This window comes from Camelus ferus, chromosome 11, assembly GCF_009834535.1.
Source record: "Camelus ferus isolate YT-003-E chromosome 11, BCGSAC_Cfer_1.0, whole genome shotgun sequence".
NCBI classification, from domain to species: domain Eukaryota; kingdom Metazoa; phylum Chordata; class Mammalia; order Artiodactyla; family Camelidae; genus Camelus; species Camelus ferus.
Window position 1 is genome coordinate 22373288 of NC_045706.1, and position 19172 is coordinate 22392459.

The window sequence follows — 19172 nt, forward strand, 5'->3', positions numbered from 1 at the left end:
CCATCGCTATCCCAAGGGACAGGGATTTCCAGTTCCTTCGCAGCCTCTGCTCAATGAGGCTCAGTCATTCACCCACTTGGTCAAACACGGTAGAGCTTCTCTGCTGCATGTAAGGCAGAGTTCTTTCACTTCCACTTCCTGCCAACAAAGTCAGAGCACCATCCAGACCCTTCTCTCAGTAAGCCACCATGCCAGGGGGACAATTATGGTTAGCTAAAGGATGTCCATCCCATAGAGCCAGCGCTGCTTACCCAAAGTGGCCCACCAGGCATTCTATATTTTCCACCTTCAATTCTACAAGACCTCTTTTCTCCCAAACTGGCAGAAAAGTCATCCTCTGACCTTTTCTCCTTACAGGGGAGTGTCTCAAGCCAGCCTAGAGGCCAAAGGAGGCAGGAAAGCAACAGGGAAGCCAAGCCCACAGGCCCTGGTGTACCTGGCCTCGGATAAACCCCTCAGACACAGCCTCCTATCTCAGCTGGTCCAGCTTTGTCACAACTCTCTGCTCTTTATAGGATGATTCAGAGCCAGTTCCCCCAGTTACAGTAAGAGATTCACACAGCCCAGTCCGAGGGAAAAGCAGTTCTCTCCTCTCTGCCCCCTGAGCCTTCTTGACACTGGAGCCACAACCCTCCCTCCCCCGCCTCCCATCATCCCTTAAACCCAACATAATTTAGAGAAGCCACTTGCCCGCATTCCTTCCCTGCCAACTACGAAGCAAGTTCCAACCACTGCATTTCTGCAACCCTTAAATCAGGCCTCCCAATTCAAGAGTTTGCAACTTCTGCTCACCTTGGAAATCACTGCAGGATCTGAGAAGCAAATCATACCCTGTAACCCAGCCATCAGAGCTGACAAGTAGCCTGTGTGGGCCCCCCCCTCCCCACCCCCAGGCCAACAGTGACCGGGAGCAATTAGTGCTGTTCTGTCTGTCCCGCTGCATCTCCCAGCTATGTCTCAACTGAGATGGCTCCCCTTGTAATATTAATTAAAAACAGATTCTTTTTGGCAAACCCCTGAAGAACGGCTCCTGTGGCAGGCTTCTTTATTAAGCCTCCAAGAGGCAAAACGCATTAAGATATTGTGACACGGGGACTGTGAGCAGGGACAAGAAGGCGAGACAATCCAGCCAAAACCTATTTGAAAAATCTGTTGGGGAGCCACAATTAGATGTTCCAGTGAGTGAAATACAATTAATCTGATCAAATCTGTCACTATTTTGCACATTAGTAGTAAATATTTTAGAGCACAGTCCAGCTGAATTAGTTAAGGGGATGAAATCCTGCCTGGGAGAACATTTGTGTTCCACCCGCTAATGCGGAAGGGTAGGGACCTGGAGTTCTCAGGATCTCCCCATCTCTCCTCCCCCAGGTGCAGTGTTGGGCACACGAATTGAAAACTATCTGGCAAATCATTCCAGCCAGACACACTGCAGGGGCAGCAGCCTGCAAATCGCTGTTGATGTGAGTGAGCTACAGGAAAGGCATGGGGATCTGTCTATGGGAGGACGCGGTCTTCTCATCTCAGCACCCAGAATGGGGATCCCCATCAAGGGATGCAGTGCAGAGGGAGCATAGGAAGTGGGCTGTGGCTTCACAATTTCTGCTCTCCAAAGCCATTTGCCAACTCACTAACCAAGCAGGGAAGCATCTTTCTCCCTTTGAAGGGGAAGAGCAGAATGATGTGTTTTTCTGTATCCCTGTAAGCCATGGGGTCTGGGTTCCCTCTGGGTGTTTGTGAAACACTCTCTAGCCCATTAATCACCAGGATCCCAGCTGGAGACAACCAGAGAGAAGGGCAAACTGCTCTTCCAGTGTACAGGCTCCAAGCCCAAGTTCACCCCCTCTCCTCCGAAACACCTGGCAGGGCACAAAAGGTCAGCAGGGGACCCACACTCCATCCCCTCCTGGCTCAAGCCTGCTAGGCACTTGGTGCTTTGCCCTCGAAGCCATCTCACCCCACTCCTGGGAGCAAAGTAAATACATGACTCAAGCACAGAAGGAGAGTCTCAGCCCCTGGGCACACGCTGGATGTGGCGGGTGGGGCGAAGGTCCTTCCCTTGAGTGTCCACCTCTGCACACAGGCCAGAGTAGAGTTCAATTTTCAGTTACATGGGGTGACTGGAAACTCTCCCCAAAAAGTAACTCATGCAAGGAATGAGGTCCACCAGAGACACCTGGAGGGAGAGTGGGAAGCCCCACAAGGTGTTAACTAACCTGGTGGCCATCCCAGAGAAGAACATGTTTACCCCTTTTGAAGTCAGAGGGAAAATGGAATTCTCTTTTCATGCCAACAGAGCCTGATGCTAAGACCCATGTACTCTGCCTTGGGGACATCTCCCTCCACTTTGAAACCAATGAGGAAGGGACTTTCCAGAAGGTCCATCATCTCCATCACTCCTCACCCTGGCTTTCATTTACAGCACCTTCTTTTGCTGCCTTCAGGAAAAGGGAGAAAGAAACCAACTAGGTAATGTTGCAGAAATGGGTTTTCCAGTTACTCTCCCGGAGTTATTTCCTTCAAGCCTCTCAAAAGCAGGGCCACCTTAGCCTGTTTCCTCATCTTCCTTAGAGCAGCAGCGACCGACACTCAAGGAAGCCCTTCTCACTGGAATTGCCTGTGAAGCATGAGCAACAGAGACAGGTCGAGCCCAGGAGCTAAAAAGGCAGTCTCTCTCTGGACCAGAGGGAGCAGACACCATGGGGTCTCTGCACCCACCCATGCTGCCCTGCCCTTCACTTGGACAGTAAGATCAGCCACAAGGACAACCAATAACCCCCCTGAGGGGCCTTTTATGGACTGCCCAAATCTCATCGCTGTCCCTAAGGACTCTAAGGCCAACTGGTCCACTCCCAGTCCCCTGAGGCCCCCTTTTAACTGAAGAGCCATTTCCCCAAGCTAGACTTGCCCCCATCACTTCCTCTGCTGCACAAATTCATTGAAGATGGGCAGAGAAGGCTATGCACATTTCACTACTGTTTGCAGAAAGCTTTCTCTAACATCCCATCTTCAGGGAATCTGTCAACACACAAAAATGATCCTTAAAATAAAAACCGAAAAGTAAGAAAACTCTTTAGGCAGAGTGAACTTCTATTGTTCAAATGTGGCAGTGATAAAGTCACAGATATGTGAGGACATCACCTCCTCCACCTAGAGAACATTTACTTCCATACATCCTGTCCATCCTCTTCATGAAGTAAGAACATGAACAAAATAACACACACACATAATTCCTCATTATTAAACTAAAAGGAAGTTGAGATTCACAATCCGTTTCTCTCTCTCTCTCTCTCTCTCTCTCTCACACACACACACACACACACACACACACACACACACACACACACAGTCCCCTAGGGACTTGCAAGTCCTCAATCACCCATCCTTCCAAATGTTGCCCACTCCCCACATCTAGAGCTGTCCACTCTGAAGCTTTGGGGGTGGGTCTTCACTGGAGGCAGAGGAAGCCAGCTCCCCCACTGCTGGGGAGCTGTGCTGCCCAGATGCTTCCAACCCAGGCTGGGCTGCCTGTGCGCGGTGCCTGGTGTCAGTAAGGACCAGGAAATCTGTACTAGGTATTGCTGATGTGCTGCGCTCTGTGGACTCCTAGCTTTCCTGTTACTCCCTACTCACTCTTGTGACACCCCCCCCAGGCCTATTAAAATAAGAATTCACACACACGAATATTTCCCAGGGAAATCTTTAAGGTCAGTTACGAACAGAAATACAAAGGGAGTGGAACGGTGTCTTCCCATCAAATGAGTTCCCCAAAGCTGCCTGTACAGACATCCATCATTCTCCAGACTCTGCCCAGCGCCTGGTTCTGCTCTGATCCTGAGAGCCAGAGGTTAGGAAAGGATTTTTGCTAGACTAGCTGAAGTGGGAGCCACGGAAAGGCAGAGCAGTGGGGTAAATCGTGGGAAGCCGCCCCAATTCCTCCCTGAGAGCCATCCCCGAGGTCCCCTGGTCGGGCAGCACGCACTGGCTGCGGGCGAGGGCGGGCTGCAGCAGCTGCCTGGGCAGACCATCTTAAAACCCGGCGCCGGGCCGCGAGCGCTGGAGCCGCCCGAGTGGACTCAAGGGCGCCACCTCTCGGTACAGCGGCTTCCAGGGGAACCTGGCCGCGGAGGGAAAGGGATGGAGAGGTGCGTAGAAAGCACCGGGATCCAACTCCGCTCCGGGAGTTGTTGCAGGATGCAGAGGCCGAGGCGAGTTTTTTTTCCTCAGCGACTTATGTGCTCGCGTTAGAATGAGTGGTGCGGGATGGGTGCTGAATTTCACTTCACACTTTAAACTTTCTTTCTGCCTCTCCAACAGCTTTCCAGGGCAGCTGCCTGGGTTTTGAAGGGGGAATCAGTGTTTCCTAAAGGCCCAGGCTTGGGCCGACTTGGCTCAGCCTCCCGCTTGGACTGAGACAAAGTCGCCTGGAGCCCAGAGCAGCGATCCTAAGGAGGGCTGGAGGGAGCAGCGGAGTCCTAGTGGCTCAATCTCCCGGCTCTCTTTCGTGCGATTGGAGGGGAAAGGTGGGGAGCCCCGGCAGTTGCAGGAATCCGCCAGTCTGTCGAGAGGTTCCTCCCCTAAATCACTGTCCTCACCCAAGAATTCACACACACATCCCAACAGGATAACTGACTCTCCAAGCCGAGTATCAGAGAAAGTGATCACTGATCCCGTTAAGGCATCTCTTCCTCCTCTCCCCTCCCCGCGTCCCCAATCCTAAGGTCTCCAGTAAACAAATGCACACACCGTCTTACAACAAACTCCGCTAACCTGTTGGGGGCGTAGGGAAAGCAGGATGAACCCGTTCTCCCTAAAAGTCGAGGAGCTCCCCTGTCCCTGCCTCTGCCTGGACCCGGAGCTATCTGCTCCTCTCTCCTGCCCCCCATTTCCCTTGCTGTCGGGAAACAGTAAGATCCGCCGGGTCGGTACTCACGCTGCTGTTGTGTCCCGACCAGTGCACCATGGCTTGGTTGTGGGCCGAGTCCCCCGTCAACGCGAACGAGGTGCTGGGTAGCCTGAGCTCTTCAGCCGCCGACCCCCCAGCCCGTGGCGCCTTCACTTCCTCCCGGAGACCCTTGGCCAGAGGGCGGCTTCCTTTGGAACCATCGGCTATAACAGTGGACCGGGCGTCCCCGCGTTCCAGGGCACTGGGGGGCTGCGCCCGGCGACTCCTCCTCGCGCCGCTAGGCTTGCCAGAAGCCGAGATGCCCTGTCCCCACCGTGCGCCTGCGGGCGACAGCTCCCTGGTTTCTCCCTGCTTCTTCCCGCCGCTGCCACCGCCTGGCTGGGGCTGCTGCTCTGGTCCGGGCCGGCGTCCCAGTGCGGCGCCTCTCAGCGCCGTCGCCAGCTCCTCCGGCCACTGGCTTGCCACTGCCCCCGGCGAAAGAGGAGGCAGCGCTGGCGACGGCGAAGCCGGGGCCGAGAGGTGCCCAGGACCGCCCGTCGTGCCCCAAGTGATCTCAGCACCGGCCACGACCCATGTCGACAGGAGCAGGAGCCCGGTCCGGGCGAGGGGCGCCCCGGGCCAGCCTGCCGGGCGCTCTGTGCGCGCCGCCTCCATCCCGCTGCGGCTGCCGCGGCTGGGGCTGCCGAGTGTGTGGCGCCGCCGAGGTGCGGGTCCGGCGCGGGGGGTGTGCGCGCGCCGACGAGCAAGCTAGCGAGTGTGTGTCGGGGGAGTGGGGAGGGGGCGGCCGGGAAGGAGGTGTCTCAGGCTGGCGCGCCTCTCTGGTCTTCTCTACTCTTCCCTCCTGGCTCTGATCGCTCGCTCTTTCCTCCACAGGGTGAGTCCAAAACGCAAGAAAAATTAGTAAGTGCCCCTTCGGTGCTTTTCTTTTCCCCTTAAAAATAAGATCCCCCAAAATCTTCCCCAGCGAGCTCCTCCAGAAATTCTGTCAGGAGTGTTCAAAGGTAATAAGAAAATCCTCTTTTAAAATATGAAAATCAAATCGGATCCAGGAGGAGGGGCTGGCGACGGACCCCAATCCAGAGTCTCTCGGAAATCCAGCCTCCAACCTGCTCCCGGTGAAGAGTTGGGAAACGCTTCTGGCCGCGTTTAGGGGGTTACTCTCCTGGCTTTTAGTAGGAGGCGGGAGATGGCTCGAAGGGAAGGTTGCCGGGGGTGGGGGGGGTAGGTCTCGAGGGAGGAGGAGGAGTAAAGTGTTTTCAGAGCCAACTGTTCCGGTTGGGGAGCCAAAAGGGAGCCCCGAGTCTTCGCGCGGAGGGGCGACGCGTGGAAGCCGAGCGCGGGATGGACTGGGGACTCCGCTCCTGACTCCCGGCCGGCCCCTCCCGCCGCCCCCAGCGCCTCCGCCCTGTGCGGGGGCACGGGGAGTGCGTGCGTGCGCGTGCGTGCGCGCAGGCGGTAGTGGGAAGGCAAGGGGTGCGCCCGAGGCTGGCGGGCGGGCGCCAAGGGTGGGGGTACCTGGCTGAGCCGGGGGTGGCTGGGTGTGCGGGGGCGCGCGGCTCCGTGCGTGCGCATTTGCACGCGTATGGATGCGTGTTAGTGTGAGCAATGGGATGTGAGGCAGGGAGGGGTGCGCTCGGGCTGTGGGCGCGCGCGGATCACGCAGGGGCTGTATTTGCATTTCCGTGAGCCTGCGAGTCCTCAGAAAGGCAATACCAAAAGCAAGGCAGGCGGTTCTGGATAGCCCGCTCCTCCTGGCTCCGCGCGCACCCATAGTGCCCCACCGCCTACGGATGTAAACCAGTTGTTTTTTGAGCCTCTCCAAGGGCTAGAGGAAAGAATTAGGAGGCGCCGGCAGATGGGTCTGGGGGCTTGCCAGCTCCTTCCGGACTCGGTAACTTTTATTCCTGGGACTCCAGCTGGAGCTGGGGAAAGAGGGAAGTCGAGACCGTTTCCTCTCACCAGGAGGATCTAGTCCCCATCTCTCCGCCTGCGACGCGCGGACGAGGTCGCGCCCCCATCTCCCTAGATTTATTCCTGAAAGGGCTCAATTTTAAAGGGCTGCAAGTTAGAGGGCCCCAGGCCCAGCACAGCTCAGGCCTATCAGTTCCCACAGAAGTGCAGCCAGGGCTCGTGGAACTCACTCTGGGCTGGGACCCTTCGTATCCCGTAGAAGGAGACTTTGAGTGGGCTGGAGAGAGGAAACTAAACCCGAAGACAACCTCAAGATGTAGCTTACAGGCCCTGGGGCAAGTAGTGCAACAGCCTCCGAGAAAATCCCGGGGTTTCTAGGGGTCGAAAAGGCCTAGATCCGTGAAGCTAGAGGAGGGGCTATTAAGAAAGGAGTAGGATGAAGGATGAAGGCCTCCCTCTTCTGGATTAGACGTAAGAGTTCCAGTGCAGGAGACGATTAAAGCTGAGACGTGAGGGGAACGCGGGGAGAGGGAAGGAAAGAAAGCTGAGGCAAAGATAAAAGAAGGCAACAAAGGGGAAGACAGCGAAAGAGAAAGGGGAGGGGGAGAAGAGCGGGGAAATGATCAAGTGGCGGAGAGAAGGCGAGCTGATGGCGCGAATGGAAAGGGGAGACCGAAGAAGAGGCGGAAAGAGCGCTGGGGAGGACCGAGAAGAATGCAGGAGACAGAGGAGGTGCCTGGGAATCTGAGCCGGGCAAGGAGGGAGACGACAGCGGTTCTCGGGAGCCCCCGCCCTCGTGAACTTGCTTTTCCACCCGGAGTTACAATGGAAATTGGGAACCACGCCAGTGACAACGGCCAGCCCAGAATGAGGCAGGTCCTTGGAGTCTGGGGGTTTCCAAAGACCGCGGCGATTGGCCGCCCCAAGAAAAGTTCCAGCGCTGAAGGCTGAGGTGGGCGCGGGTCGGTCGCTGGACCGAAGCCGGCCATCCGCGGGTTCCCAGCGCCCCTACCGGCGAAGGCTAGGCGCTGCAGCCGGAGCCGAAGCTCAGGGGTTGGGGAAGGCTGCGAAGCCTCCTCTCTGCCTGGGCTCTGAGCAGACCTGGTAGATGCCAGAGTGTAAGGGGTCTGGCCTGTAAGGCAGGGTTCAGGGACTGGAGGTTCATACATCCCGGGAGGGTACGGCCTCCCGAGCCTCAGGCACACAGGGGAGGTGGCCTGTCCAAACTCCCTGTAGTTCCCCGTGGAGAGCAAGGGCAAGGCTGGTGTCTCCTCTCTCCCCCTTCCACCTGCAGGAGGCCCTACCCAGATGGAGCTCATGCAAAGGTCGGATCCTCGAGATGAACTAGTGGACAAGTGGCTATAAAGTATTACGGGATTTTTTGTTGTTGGGGGGGGTGGATAAAAGACTCCAGGTACAACATTTTCATGTAGTTTCCTGTACCAATTCATCCTCTTGGCCTTGCTCCATCAATTATCACATCCTCCTTCACCCTTTACCTTACAATCCTGGCCCTCAGCCCTGTTCTGCCCCTCCCTCCCCAGCCTCCCATTCCCCACCAACCTTCTCTAGTGTCCAAACCTCTTCAAGTCTCCCCTTCCTCACAGTCACTCTCTGCTAGGCTTTCTGCAGTGTGACACTTGCCTTCAGGTGACTCATCAAAGCCCCATCCCAACAAACACCACCAGTGGCTCCCTTGAGACAACCAGCCCAAGAGCCTCTGCTTCCTGCCTTTGGAAACATGTTCCATTTGGAAACACCTCCCTTGGTCTACATGGTACCAGGGTCTGCTGGTTCTCACTGACCAACCTTAGTGAAGTTTACCAGCCTCTCTTCTTTCCTACACATCTAAAATTCTGAGCCCCAACCTCCATCATTCCCCTAATTCTCTGTGCTTGGCTCCCATTCTATCCTCCCTCCGTGAGTAAGCCCCATGATCTCACCCATTGCTGTGCTTCAACTATCACCTCTTGCTGTTGACTCCCGAATCTACAACCCCACTCTGCCCTCTCATGAGCTTCATATCCGAATTCTCCATTGCTCCGCATATGTGCATGTCCATGTTGAAAGGTGTCTGCATCAAGTTCTAAAAACCATCCTCCAACAGCTCAGTTTTTCAGACTAGACATTTGACATGCAACCTTAACTCTTCCCTCTTTTAATTCCCATATCCGAGAAAATCACTGTCAGGTCCTATTTAAAAGGCTCTTTACCTGTCCTCTCTTGTCTTGTCTGCCTTGGATCTGACCCCACAATCATCCCTTGTCTAGGGTTTTACTATAGCTTCCTATCTTCTCCTGGTCTTCAGTTCTTTGCTTCTCCAAGCCAGGCTCCCCACTGTCCACCAGTGCAATCCAGTAGAAATATAATGTGAGTCACATGGGTAACTTAAAATTTTCTAGTAACCTCATTTTAAAAAGTCAAAAAAAAGCATGAAATTAAGGTTAATAATATACTTCTTTGAATTGAATATATCCAGAATATCTTCATTTCAACTTGTAATCAACATAAAAATTACTGAAGTATTTTTACATACTTTTGTACTGTCTTCAAAATCCAACGTGTGTTTTACACTGACAGCACATCTCAACTCAGACTAGCTACACTTCAAGTTCTCGGGAACCACATGTGACTAAAGGCTATTGTTTTAGACAGCACAGTGCCATGCTGTTGGCAAAAATAGCCTCTTAAAACACAAGGAAGATTATATCATGGAGTGCCTTCTTCAAAATTCTTTATTGCCAACTACTGTCCATAAAGTCCAAACTTGTTAAAATGTTGTCCAAGACTCCATACACTCTCTTACCGCCATGAACTTGCTTACTGTATTCCTTAAGTCTCTAATCTGTCCTCTGCAACAATTTTCATTCTGGTTTGATTTAAATGCCAGCTCTTCCCTGAGGCCTGTCCCCACTATCCTGTAGAACCTGACACTGTATCCATTATTAGCACAGTCATCATCATCTTCATCATCATCATCACCAAATTCTTCATCTTCCTGCTCTAAGATCGGAGCTATCCAGAATTTATTTGGAATTTAAAAGAGGGCTAGGAGTTAGAATGGGCTCCCATTTCCTTTGCTGGCATAATGCCTACTTCAGCTGGGAAAGGCAGGTTGAGAGCTAAGATTAGCCCTCACCTGGTCCCAAGGGGAAGTGCAAAGAAAGCCTCGTGGAGAATGCATTTCCCCTCCAGGTTTCTGTCCCTGTTACAAACAACTGGAGAAAGCAAACTGTATGCTATACGTTATCCACGAGAGTACACTAAATGTCATCCTAAAATAGCTTCTTTCATTTTTTTTTTAACTCTATAGTGAAATAACGTGGGGAAACTATACTTCTTCTCCCTGACATCCCAAATGCACACATGCACACACACCATCTTCCAATGCCTTAATAGTCTAATAGATGTCTTACCATTAGCACTCACAGCCAGCACATATAGGGAAGCGTTCCAATTATGCCTATTTCTCATATTTTATTACATGTTCAGTACTCGTATGAGGACCTAAAGCTAAATTACTCATTAAACTTAGGGCCAGGAAAAATTTTATTTCTCCTGTGAAGTTGACATCCTATCTTAAAGGTTTTCTTAACATGGCTTTGTCTCCTCACTCTGTCTTCCTCTCCTTTCGACAGTCAAGCTGAGTAGCACGTTCACTTGCTCAGTCTTCAGAACAAGATCTTTATCCTCTGTTCCTCTTTTTACTAAATACTGTTTGTTTTATTGTTTGATACTTTTTGGTCATACTATATCTGTGCATTGTTGATAAGCCACTTCACATCCTTTTTAGAACTAAATAGGAAATTAATTAATTGATTAACATCAAAACAACAGTCCCCATTGTAACTCTTTGAATTTCTACAGAGGCAAATGATCATAAAGCAAAAGCTGAAATGTGGATGAAAGCAGCTGAAGACTACTGAAATAAAAATTTCTTACTATTGTGTGTCCATGAAAGCAGGAAGTGTCTATTTTGCCCAGTGCTCTATCCTCAGCACCTAGCCCAGCCCCTGGAGCAGCACTGACCCTCAATAAATGGGCAGTAAAAAATGAAACAGGTGAAGGTAAATAATAATACTCCTGCTGTAAGTACTAATAATCTGTTCTTTTTAGCATATGTACACTTTCTAAAGAGGCAAAAGCTCTAAGATTTGATTGATGCTAGTCCCTACCCCCGGTGACTAGTTGCCCAGGGGTCCCAGGTGCAGGTAGTAACATTAAGAATCTTGCCCCAAAAGGCATCAAAGACTTTATGATGAAGAAAAGTGAAAGAGAAAGAAGAAAGGCAGAGGAGAGAAGGCAGAAAGGGACAACCTGGAAACTGACATTTAACAAGGGCTTCCTTAATGTCAGGCTCTGAGTCTTCTATGCCCACAGCTTCATTTAATTCTGAAACAATAGATGTTCTTGGTTCCAATCAATAGATTGAGAAGCAGAAATGTGTACAGGTGAAGCAGTGATGATGAGGCGATCATGGTGATGATAATGATGAGCATTAACACATACTGAGCAGTAACTCTGGACCAGATGTGCGGTAAGGACCCATCAGCATTCGAGCAGAGTGATTGAGAGTTCAGACTTTGGAGCTAAATTTCTGTGTTCAAATTCCAGCCGTACTAACCACCAACTGTGTGATCTTGGACAAATCACTTAGCCTCTCTGCACTTCTATTCCTCACCTGTAAATAGGGATGGTGCAACTACTTACTATATAGGATCAGAGTGAGGGTTAAGTGTATTAACGTACATAAGCAGTTGAACAAATGTGGCACTGATAGAGTTCCTTGTAAGCTTGGCTACAAATGCTCTTACTCTTCTTAAAAGTCTTGTGGAGGCCAGCACTCTGTGCCCATTTTACAGAGAAGGAAACTTTGATGAAGAGAGTTTGGGTTGCATGGCTTGTGAGTGACACAACTAGGGGCTTGAATTTAGAAAAGGGAAAGTAAGAGGGAGCCAGGAGTGGCAGCTGGGAAAGCCATCAGCCCAAGATGCATGTCAGATTCTTTGGAGGAGAGAGGGAAGGAAGGAAGGAAAGTCAGGCGAAAGAATCATTGATTACTGTGCGTTCTAAGAAGGCAAGACAGATGGGAGTCCTTGAGTCCAAGTCACTCCCTGAGGAGTTCCCAGGTTCCCAGTAACAGGCCTGCTATGGTATCCATGCCACACTCTGTTGTGGCTGGGAGCAGCCTGTGGAAAGCTGGCCTGGGCACGAATGTGGTGATGGATTTCCAAGCACAATTGCTGGGGCATTGGTCAGGTAGGCATTATTCAGTTTTTCCATTTTAAAAGAAGATACTCTAATATCATCCCCATGGGGTAATTTTGAGCAGTAAATTAGAAATAACATATGGAAAAGCTTAACCTAGTACCTGATGCTAATGCCTGTCAAATGAATGAACGCATAATGGAATGAATGAACAGAAGACAGAAAGGAGATTTGGGTAATTTAATTAGAATATCTTACAGTAGAAAAGCAGGGGATTTTCTAGGAGAGGTGGAGAGGAGGTTAGGAGAGGATTTACAGTGTAGTCCTGCTTTTCCCAGTGCTAGATGAGAAATATTAACAAGTCTCATAGTTATAGCAGGGGAAAGAAAATCCACTTCACTGAGTTTGAAGATTAAACGAGAGAACGTTCAAGGAAGCACCAAGCAAACTTACAGGGCGACACAAAAGAAATGGCATGCCCTGCTGGTTTAGTTGACATCAATATAGTTACAGATCTCATCTCTTTAGACTGGACCCAAGGCAACCCACAGTTCTGATTTCTAGAACCCATAATATGCTTAGAGAGAGTCTTTGTTGCATCCAGCCTCCCTTTTCTGTGCCCATGCCTCCCTCCTAGCTCTGTGCTCCCCCAGCAAAGCTTTAATAGAGGGAGCATCTAATTCATCCTTAAATATTGATGTCTTAATGCACCCCTTCCCAGGAGTACAGTATTTGCATTTAAAAAGACACTACCAGAAGCTTGCCAAGTTTAGCAAGGGGAGTAGACAATCACGGGAAACTCCAGGCAGCACTGACAATGAGATCCAAGCAGAGCTGACCTGCCCCTGAGTAGTTCCACTGGTAGGGTACAGCCTAGACAGCAGAGAAGCAAATAGGACTGGGGGGAAATGGAAAAGCAAAGAGCAGAAGAGGGAACGGTAAGAGAAGGAGAGAGAGAAACGGTGCCTGGGGGTGGAAGTGGGAATGTTAGGGAAAAGAGAAAAAAAAGACAAAATAGATTAAGTTTTCAGGTACTGGAGATAGGACATGATTTCCAGGGAGACTGTGGAGCCCAGTAAGCAAACACAATGATTCTGAATCCAAACAGAGCCAGTTAAAATCCTAGCTCTGCCTTACGAGGTGTGCGACCTCGGGGAATGTGTGTAACCCCTCTGAGCTTTGGTTTCCCCATCTGTAAAATGAAGATATCAATAGTTCCTCTCATCTCAAAGAGTTTTTTTGAGGATCCAATGAGATAATGTCTCAATAGTACCTGGCACATAATAAGCACTTAATAAATTGCTATTAGACCCCCACCCCCACTCCACACCACCCCCGCTTTACCTCCCTTCTCTAAGTCTCTTCTCCATCCTCCCAAAACATTATGTTCCATCTGCCCGATGATGCCTGGATTTCCTTCTTGGGAAGTCCAAGCTTTTTTTCCCCAAGGTGAAACTGCAGAATTAAAAAGCAAATAATCTCATAGAAAAGGTCTCAGTGGCTGACCTCAATGCTGTCTCTGAACAACTGTATGCACCACCCCCCTCCTCATTTACTCTTCCCAGAGTCCTACGAGGGTGGTCACAGCCAGACTCTGATGCTCAGAGAGCTTAAACCCACCCTCCAAGGTCAACAATAGGGAGGGGTGGGGGATTTCCTGAGAGCAGAGGATACAGGAGAAGCAAGAAAGAAGAGCCTGGGTGGAGAACCCAGGGGCAAAGGCTCCCCAGAGAAGTGAGAACAGCCTGCCAGAGATGAGGCCACAGCTCAGATAAAGTATCTCACTGGGGACAAGGATGGGAAACCCCCAAGAATGGCCCGAGGCCACTTCAGCGGCTGCCAGAGGAGAAGGAGATGGATCATGGGTGCATCTGTGGCCCTCTCACCCCTACACTCAGGGGTTACGACCCTTTCGCTCATCCAGGGGTCAGAATCTGCACCTGCACAGGGGACCTGAGAGAGCTGGCAGTTCTTAGGAAATTGTTCAAGCTTGGCAGAGAGAGCAAAGCAGGGAGCTAAATATAGCCTTAAAATAAACATGTGGTTTACAACCCAGCACTGGGAAAGAGACTGCGTCTGAGGTCACAGGAACCAGAGTCCAGATGAGGCTTCTCCTGCGGAAAACCACGCAGGGGGTTCCGGGCACTCCCGGGAGAAGCCTCTCACTGCCCCTGTTCCGGGGGCCCAGACTCCCTTCCGCTGCGGGATCTTTTTCTGCTGCTCCTCACTTCCCAGCTCGCCTAACTCACTCTCCATCTTCCTTCAGATCTTAGGTCTAGCTTCACCTCCTTCAGGGAGCCTCCCCTGACCTTGGGAGCCCCCTCCCCTATCATTAGGGTGACCATGTGCCCCAGTTCAGGCCACTTTCCCAGCCTAATAGCACCACTGTTCACTCTAAAAAATACGCCAGCAATAAACTATGTGGCCACCCACCTTACCTATTATACTTTCTCCTGGGACTATGCATCAATTCTTTAAAGCATTATTAGAGTTGAATTTTTATGTGTTCGTCTAGAGATTAAATTAGTGCCTCTCTCCTCCAGAATACTGTAAGCCCCATCAGCAAAGGGATTTAGTTACACTTTTAATTTTGATTGAATTGTAGATTCCCACGCAGTTGTAAGAAATAACACAAAGGAATCCCGGCTCCCTGCAATGGTTACATCTTACAGAAGTACTACAGGATATCATCAGCATGTTGACTCTGGAACAGTCAAGCTACACAGTATCTCCATCACCACAAATATCCTCATGTTGCCATTTGATAGCCACAACCACTTCCATCCAGTCTCCAACCTCTCCTTAACCCCTGCCAACCACTACTGCTTTCCATTACTGTAACTTTGTCCTTTCAAAAATGTTATATAAATGGAATTACATCGTATATAACCTATTGGGATTGGCTTTTCTCACTCAGCCTAATTCTTTGGAGATTCACCCAGGTTATTTGAGTCAACAGTTTATTCTCTTTTATTGCTGAATTGTATTACATGGAACGGATGTATCATAGTTTGTTTAATCTGTTGAAGGACATCTGAATTTTTCCCAGGTTTTGGTTATAACAACAAAGCCGCCGTAAATATTCTTGTACAGGTTTTTCTGTGGATGTGAGTCTTCTTTTCCCTGGGATAAATGTCTAGAAGTACAATCACTCAGTCCTATGGTCGTTGCATGTTTAGGTTGTTTGTTTGTTTGTTTGTTTGTTTGAACAAACTGCCAAACTGTTTTCCAGAGTGGCTATACTGTTTTACATTCCCACCAGCAATGTCTGATTGATCCAATTTCTCTAAATCCTCTCCAGCATTAAGTGTTCTCACTAGTTTTTATTTTAGCCATTCTGGTGGGTATGTAATGCAATCACATTGTGGCTTTAATCTGCGTTTCCCTAATGGTAATGTTGTTGAACATCTTTTCACATCCTATCTGCCATCCATATAGCCATGTGGATGAAATGTCTCTTCATGTCTTTGGCCCATTTTCTAATTGGATTGGTTTGTTTTTCTGTTGAGTTTTGAGAGTTCTTTATATAGATACTAGTCCTCGTTGGATACATAGTTTGAAAATATTTTCTCCCAGTCTATGGCTTGTCATTTCATCTTCTTAACAGGATCTGTCACAGAGCAGAATTTTTTAATTGTGATGAAGTCCAATTTATCCACTTTTCTTTTATAGATTATACTTTTGGTGTCATTAGCCCTTTTTGCCTAGCCCTAGGTCTCGAAGATTTTCTCCTGTAATTGTTTCTGTAAGTTTTAAAGTTTACATTTTACATTTGATGTACTGACCCATTTTTATTTAATCTTTGTATAAGGTATGAGACAAGTTGAAGTTCACTTTTATGGTTATAGATATCCAATTGCTCCAGCACCATTTGTTGAAAAGCTATCTCTCCTCCACTGAATTACTTGAAAGTATACTTCATCAAAAATAAGTTGGGTATATTTATGTATATCTGTGTCTGAGCTCTCTGTTCTGTCCCAGTGATCAATCAGACATGCCTGTCCCTCTGCCAATAGCACACAGACTTCATTATTGTAGATACTTTTTAAGTCTTAAAATTGGGTAGACTGATTTCTTCCACTTCACTCGTCTTTTCAAAATTATTTTAGCTATTTTAATCCTTTTGATATAAACTTTTGCTTTTCGATATAAGTTTTAGAATAATCTTGTCTATTTTTTAAAATATTGCTGGAATTTTTATAGAAATTATACTGAACTTGCACATCAATCTGGGGAGAACTAACTTCTTTAGTATGTTGAGCCTTCCAATTCTTGAACATAGTATGTCTCTTCCATTATTTATATCTCCTTTGATTTCTTTTATCAATATTTTGTAGTTTTTAGCATATAATTCCAGTACATGTTGTCAGACTTATACCTAAATATTTTTGAGTTATTATAAACAGTATTACATTTCTAACTTTTGGTGCCCATGAATTCATTGCTAGCATATAGAAATACAATTAATTCTTGTATTTTTACTTGGACCCTGTGATCTTGCTGAACTCATTTATTCCAGGTTTTTTTTTTTTTTTTTTTTGGTGGATACCTTGGGATTTTCAATGTAAACAATCATGTCATATGCAGAGAGAGATAGTTTTATTTCTTCCTTTTCAGTCCACAATGCCTTTTCTTTTCTTGTTTTATTGCACAGTATTGAACTTCCAGCACTGTGTTAAATAATAGTGGTAAGAGTGTACATTCTTAACTTTTTCTGATCTTAGGGGGAAAGCATTCAGTATTTCAACATTAAGTGTAATTTTACCCGCTGTTTTTTGTAGTGCTTTTATCAACTAGAGAAAGTTCCACTCTATTCCTGTTATTCTGAGTTTTTATCACAAATAGGCCTTAAATTTTGTAAACTGCCTTTTCTGCATTGACTGATATGATCAGTTGATTTTTCCTCTTTAGTCTATTAATATGGATTGATATCCTCATATTAAACCAGTCTTGCAAGCCTGCAGTAAGCTCCACTTGGTCATGGTGTATAATTCATTTCATATATTGCTGAATTCTCTTTGCTAATATTTTGTTAAAGATTTTTTGTGTCTATATTCATCAGTGATATTGATCTGTGGTTTTCTTTCCTTTTTTTTTTTTTTTTTTTTTGTACTGTCTGCCTGGTTTTGGTATCAGGATAATACTAACTTCATAAAATGAACCTTCTTCTATTTTCTGGAAGACATTATTTAGAGTTAGTCTTAATTCTTCTTTATACTTGATAGAATTCTCCAGTGAAACCATCTGTGCTTGGAAATTTCTTTTGGGGGAGCTTTTGAAATGATGAATTTAATTTGCTTACCAGTTATACAGCTATTAAAATTATCTGTTTCATATTGGGTAAGTTGTAGTAGTTGGTGTTTTTCAAAACATTGGTCTGTTTTGTCTAGGTTGTCAAATTTGTGTGAGTAGAATTGTTAGCAGTATTCCTTGATTGTCCAGAATCACTTGTGATATCCTGATATTGCTAACTTGTCCTCCCTTTGTCAGTCTTGCTCAAAGTTGATCAATTTTATTGCTCTTTTCAAAGGAACTGGTCTCTGCTTCACTAATTTTCTCTCTCTCTCTCTCTCTCTTTTTTTTTTTTTTTTTCCCTGTTTTCAGTTTCATGATTTCTGCTGTTTCCTCTATTTCTTTCTTCCTTCTGGTTGCTTTGGGTTTATCTGCTCTTTTTTCTAGGTTCTTGAAGTGGGACCTTCAATTACTGAGTTGAGTCACTTCCTCTTCTCTAACATATGGATTTTAGTGCTACAAATTGTCCTCTCAGCACGAGTTTAGCTGTACCCGACAAATTTTGATGTATGTTTTTATTTTCATTCAGTTCATTTTTTTTTTTTTTTTTTACCTTTTTCTTGAGACTTCCTCTTTGACCCATGGATTGTTTAGAATGTTCTTTGTTTCCAAGTGTTTGGAGATTTCCTGGTATCTGTTATTGATTTCCAGTGTGATTCCACACATTCTATATGATTTCAAACTTTTAAAAATATATTGTGGTTTGTTTTATAGTCCAGGATATAGTCCATCTTATTTGTGTTCTGTGGGCACTTGAAAACAAAGTGTATTCTACTGTGTTCTGTCACTTTCAACTAGGTCCTATTTGTTGATGGTGTTGTTGAGTTATTCTATTTTCTTGCTGATTTTCTACCTAGCTGTTCTATCAGTTGTCGAGAGAGGGGTGAAGTCTCTAACTGTAATTGTGGATGTGTCTACGTCTCCCTTCATTTCTGTCAGTTTTTGCATCACATATTTTGCAGCTCTGTCTTTTGACACTTACACATTTTAGATTGCTATGTCTTCTTGATAGAGTGACTGACCCTTCTGTTATTATATATTGTCTCTGTTTATGGTAATTGTCTTTGTCCTGAAGTCCACCTTATCTGCTGTCAATATAGCTAGTCCTTCATTCTTTTGATTAATGTTTACATATATATATTTTTTCTATCCTTTTATGTTTATATTCGAAGTGAGTTTCTTATAGACAGCATATAGTTGGCTCATGCTTATTAATCTATTCTGCTAATCTCTCTTTTCTTTTGTATATATAGACCATTTATAGTTCATGTAATTAGTGATAATTTGGCAGATAAGTCTGCCATTTTATTTTTTTGTTTCTGCTTGTCTCTATTTTTCATTTACCTGTTTGTTTTTTCCTGCCTTTTTGTGGGTTACTTCAACATTCTTAAAGTTCCAGTTTGACTGTATCTATAGGATTCTTTTGTGCATCTCTGCACAGACTTTTTTAGTGGTTGCTCTAGGTGTTGCATTAAATATACATAACTTATCACAGCTGGCTGGCTTTTCTTTTTACTGGTTTGAGTAAGGTACAGAAATCTTATTTCCCTTTAAGTCCCTTTACCCTCCCCACCTAAAATTGTCTTAAATATTTCCTATACATACATTTAAAACTATATCAGACAGTGTTATAATTTTTGCTTCAACCATCAAACAAAATTTAGAAAATTTAAGAGGAAACAGAAAGTCTGTTTCTTTTTTACCATGGTTTTTATTACCATGTTCCTCCTTCCTGCTGTTCCAACATTCCTTCTTTTATCATTTTCTTCCTTTTTAGAGGATTTCCTATAGTTAGTCATTTAGGGTAGGTCTGCTGGTGACAAATCCTGTTAGTTTTTCTTCATCTGAGAATGAC

The 19172-nt window shown here is 47.0% G+C and overlaps 1 protein-coding gene across 1 annotated transcript in view; it reads right to left on the bottom strand.

Annotated features, from left to right (window-relative positions):
* Window positions 1–5560, bottom strand: part of SORCS3 (sortilin related VPS10 domain containing receptor 3) — a 565499-nt gene extending 559939 nt beyond the window's left edge. The window contains exon 1 of the mRNA XM_032490977.1: window positions 4934–5560. Within this exon, the coding sequence (XP_032346868.1) occupies window positions 4934–5560 (627 nt within the window). The remainder of the gene's footprint in view (window positions 1–4933) is intronic.
* Window positions 5561–19172: the final 13612 nt, after the last annotated feature.